Raw genomic sequence first — 4,958 nt, 5'->3', positions numbered from 1 at the left:
CCCACACCGCCGCTCCGCGCCTGCGCCCGCCGCGCGCTCCTATTGGCCGAGCCGCCGCCGCCCGGTCCGTCCCCTCCTCCCCGCCGGGATCCCTGCCTGCCGCGCGTATAGGTTCCGGATTCCGCCGTGGAGGTTCCATCCTCCGCGACTCACCCCGAGGTCCGTCCCTGCGCCGAGGGGCTGTTTAGCGGTGAGTATCCGCTGCCATTCTGCTGAGTTCCCCCCCCCACGGGACGCGACTGGCGGCGGTAGCCGAGAGAAGAGGTGTGTGCACCGCCTAATGGCGTCCGGGCGCGGAGCGGGGTGCGGCGGCGGCGCCTCAGGGCGGCCCCGTCCCCCGCGGCGGCTCCCGCGGCCCCCGGCGCCTCCTCGCGCCCCCCTCGCGCCCCCCTCTCTATCCCCGTCCCGCCCCCGCTCCGTCCCGCTTCCCGCGCGCCGCCCCCCCCACCGCCGTTATTTAGGAATTTTACCCCATTAATTGCTGTTTTTTTACCAATTTTGCCCTTTTTTTAAACTCGTTTTGTGTGTAGGAACTGCCTGCCTGATAAAGAAGGGTTTGATGTGTGTCTGTGTACGCACACACACGCACACACATGTACACATATACATCTATGTATGTATATGTGCACATACACATTATCCAGATAAATGTTTACAGATAACATATATACCTACGTGTATATAGATAGGACATATGTGTATAGAGTGATATATATTTCATACAGTTGTATCACATGTGTGTTTACATATACATGTTCATTCAATGAACATATACAATGTTCATACATGAACACAATGTATGTTCATACATATATTATGAACATATTTAAATACATTTCCATGCTCATAATATATGTGTGAACATACAACCTACGTACAATGTGTGAAGGTAAACCCAGATTTGGTGTATAGAGGTAGATATTTTCAGTATATTTAGACATATGTTTGTAGATGATATATGTGTGTATATATCAATATAGACATGTATGTCTGTTTATATATGCAAACACCTGTGTGTGTCTATACACATATATATATACACATGTGTATTTGCACATGCATGTGTGTATATATAAACATAGATGTTTAATACATACTTCTGTGTGTGCGTGTATATACATATATAAACACACACATATATACACACATAAACCTTATTTACTCTCCCCACAAAGGGGTGACTCTCAACGCGATCTCCGGGCTGCTGCGGTTTCCTGGAGGGATCTTGGGGCATTTTTACTGACTCTTTCTTATTTCTCAATTAATTCATTTGGCAGGGACACCCCCTGACACTGATGTTCCTGACGTTTCAGGAAGATTCAGCCTTGCTGCAGAGCGTGGGGAGGAAGAGCAGCGTCTTTACCCCGTGCGTGTGACCTTGTTCACCGCCATCCCCATCACCGTGACACATGGAGGATCCTCATTAGCCCCACACAGTGGGACATTCCTTTGCCACCTTCTGTTTTGCCGTTGGACATTTATATTTTTCCCTGAGTTTTCACAGATGTGGAGAATCAAATCACATTTTTAATTTTTTTTTTAATTTTTTTTTTTTTTTTTTGGTACCATCTGGTCAATCCTGTCTTGGCCAAACCAGGAAAGGTACTGGCCTGAATGGACAGGGCAACATTTGCTTGTTCCACTGCCTTTTTTCGTGACTACAGCAGTTCATCTCACACTGCATTCTGCCTCCCAACAGGACACGTTGACTTTATTGAAAAGGTAGACTCATTCAGTTACTCAGACTTTTTCCGGGATTATTTGATTCCCAACCATCCCTGTATTTTCTCAGCTAAATTCACAGAAGGCTGGGGCAGCAGGAGAAACTGGGTCACTTGGGATGGGAAGCCTAACTTCGATTATCTGTTGCAGAAATTTGGTAAGTTGTGACTTTTTTTAATACTCAACTTAAACATGTTCACTAAATGCAAATGACCTTTTTTGTTGCATAGGAATTGAAGCACTAATGAAAACCAAGTAATTTTTCCATGCTTTTTTTTTTTTTTTTAATTCAATGCATTCATTCTCTATACTTACTCATACTTTTGTTTCACTTGGATTCTAATCTCAAGTTTATTTTGATAATAAAATAAAACTATAATGTAATGTAAGCATACCACTTTATGTGCCTGCTTAATTTTATCTAAAGGAGCAATCCTAGAGACCGAAAATATTGAATGGGCAAAGGCGAAAGTATTCTGCAGTTACAGTGAAATATCTCAGAGCATGACTTTAGACTGTAAACCAACAGGAATTTCAGAGGAACCAATACCCAGTTCCAAATATAGCTTGGTAGCAAGAAATTGCAGGTCACAAAAATGACTGTTCTGAGTCATGGCCTCCTAGAATGGAGTTGTCAGGAGTGAGAGCTGGGCTAGGGATTGTTGCCATATGTATTTGTACTGTACTTAGCATGATACTGGTAGATATTTAAAGCTGTTACAGTGCTTAAGGTTAAAGACGTTCGTTTTGAGCACCAATTCTTCTGTTCTCACATGAACTCAAAAAATTTATCTTTCAGGAGAGGCTGTAGTACCAGTTGCCAACTGTGATGTCAGGGAGTACAACTCTAACCCAAAGGAGCAGATCCCCTTCAAGGAGTACATAAATTACTGGAAGGAGTACATTAGAAATGACTACCGATCATCTCGAGGGTGCCTTTACTTGAAGGACTGGCACCTAAGCAGGTAAGGGAGCTCTCTGGAGCATTCCCCACGCCTGTCTAGGGTTTTTATCTCTTTCCATTCATTTCTCTTGTGTAAACATGTCTTGCTCCTAATCTACCTTTTCCCTGTTCAGCCCTTGCTGTGAAACTGTTGGTTTTCACTTAAAATAGTGGAACTAAGTCAGTCACCACCTCCCTCTTTGTCTGTTTTTCCAGATATCTGTCCTGTGTCCGCTATAAACAGACTGTCCCCTAGGGTGGAAAAGGGGCAGCTTGTGATGTGGGAGGAGGTCAGGCATTTTACAAAGTCTTGCAGCTCATCCTCCCTCCTAACATGCACTCCTCCAGCTTGTCATCCAGTTGGACAACCAGTCTTGCAGATGTCTCCTCTAAATAAAATGGCTTCATCAGGGACTGTCTTTGCCAAGATCAAAAGCATTCTCCCAAAGAATTCTTAACCTTCACAGCTTTCCTAGGAGAGGGAAATGCATCGTTGCATACGTTTTGCATGTTTAGACAGAAAACACAAAGAACATGGCTGGCTACCATGAGTGGCATGCTATAGACTCGATTGGTCTCTGCTTCTGGGCTTGGGGAAACAAACACAAAAATAAACAATATAAACACAAGATAGTGCTTTTTTTTTTTCCTTTCTCTGAGACCTCTTTTCCAACACATTATCTTTTTAAGAGCTTTCCCAGAGCAAGATGTTTACACAACTCCTGTGTATTTCACATCTGACTGGCTGAACGAATACTGGGACACCATAGGCGTGGATGATTACCGGTTTGTCTACATGGGACCTAAAGGTTCATGGTAAGGCAGCTTGGTTTCTGTCTTCCTTGCATGCTCTTTTTTTAAGATGAATACTGTTGGGGATCATCACGTTGTATTTCAGGATAGCATCAGGCTGCAGAGATGGCATGGCCATGCTGTGTGGTGCTGTAGAAACCCTTTTTTTTTTCTTAGCAGCTCATTTGTTTCTGCATATGAGCTGTCTTTATGTGATCAGTTAAAGGGGTTTATTTGTTTGTTTTGGCATGCAGTTTTACTGTTCTTGAACTGTAGTGAGACATCTACACACAGAATATGCAAAAAGTATCACCTAGCTCTGATACTAGAGCAGTAAAGCCTTGAGGGAGGTCATCAGCCTCTTCTGATCCATGGAACCATCAGAAGCCTGGGAGGGACACTGATGAGTTAGTCAAATATTTGGCAGTTGGAAGACTAAATCTGATGTGTGATAAAATTGCATTAACAGTATTCCAATCAATTCACACCATAGAGTCTTCTACCATTGAAATATCTATGAGAGATTCAAAAGTAAGTGATAGAGAAGCACAGAGGATGTAAAACACTGCAAAGCTGTGTAGATATGGTGACCTTTTAAAATCTTCAAACAGTAAAAATTAAATGAAGATGACCACTCTTTGGGTTCATATTTGCCTGCATAGTAAAGGTTGATTTCTGTGTGTATGTGTATATATGAAGCTAGAAGTTTTTTTCACATAAATTTACTTTGTGAGCTCTTGGCACTGTCTTTAGTTAAACCTTTGAATTGTCCCACAGGACTCCATTCCACGCTGATGTCTTCCGTTCCTATAGCTGGTCGGCCAATATATGTGGGAGAAAGAAGTGGTTGCTCTACCCACCTGGACAGGAGGAGAACCTCAAAGATCGCCAGGGCAACTTGCCCTTCGATGTGACTGCACCCAGTCTTCAGGACAGCAGTGTTTACCCTCGCTATACCCAAAGCCAACCCCCTGTTGAAATATTACAGGAAGCAGGGGAAATTGTCTTCATCCCCAGTGGATGGCATCATCAGGTTTACAATCTGGTAAGATACCTCATGCCAAACTTTTCAGAACGCAGAGAGAGAATGAGGCTGCAGGCTTCAATGAGATCAAACCTGTATTGCTGCAGCATATTGTGGGTGCTGAAAGTCCAACTGAGCTGAAAAGTAGAGACAAATTGTTGGAGGAAAGATCAGTGTTGGCAGCTCAATCAAGAAAAAAGCTTGAACTCAAAAGTTCCCCAGATCATTGACCACTAGAAGCCAGGAGCATGTACAGCTGGAAGGAGCTACGTGCACTCTCTTTTCTTATTTTTCTTATGAGATCCTGTGTCTCAGTGACCAAAAGTATATTGGACAAGATGGAAGTGTGCTTGGCTGTTACTGTTGGTTTCTACTTATAAATTGTAATTGTCTGATAAAAATGCTAACAAACAATTTGTCTTTGTGATTACAATCCTGTTCTTGTCTTCCACTGTCTTCTCTCATTATTGCCCTCTG

The 4,958-nt window shown here is 43.3% G+C and overlaps 1 protein-coding gene across 1 annotated transcript in view; it reads left to right on the top strand.

Annotated features, from left to right (window-relative positions):
• The first annotated feature begins 1,559 nt into the window (after nucleotides 1-1,559).
• Nucleotides 1,560-4,958, top strand: part of JMJD4 (jumonji domain containing 4) — a 5,941-nt gene continuing 2,542 nt past the window's right edge. The window contains exons 1-4 of the mRNA XM_026039684.1: nucleotides 1,560-1,879; nucleotides 2,522-2,687; nucleotides 3,356-3,481; nucleotides 4,235-4,502. Coding sequence (XP_025895469.1) covers nucleotides 1,615-1,879; nucleotides 2,522-2,687; nucleotides 3,356-3,481; nucleotides 4,235-4,502 — 825 coding nt within the window. The 5' untranslated portion in view covers nucleotides 1,560-1,614. The remainder of the gene's footprint in view (nucleotides 1,880-2,521; nucleotides 2,688-3,355; nucleotides 3,482-4,234; nucleotides 4,503-4,958) is intronic.

Source organism: Nothoprocta perdicaria, unplaced genomic scaffold (genome assembly GCF_003342845.1).
Source record: "Nothoprocta perdicaria isolate Ctin4 unplaced genomic scaffold, notPer1 scaffold_237, whole genome shotgun sequence".
Lineage (NCBI taxonomy): Eukaryota > Metazoa > Chordata > Aves > Tinamiformes > Tinamidae > Nothoprocta > Nothoprocta perdicaria.
The sequence above is the reverse complement of the archived record's forward strand: the minus strand, read 5'-3'. Positions and strand labels throughout refer to the sequence as shown.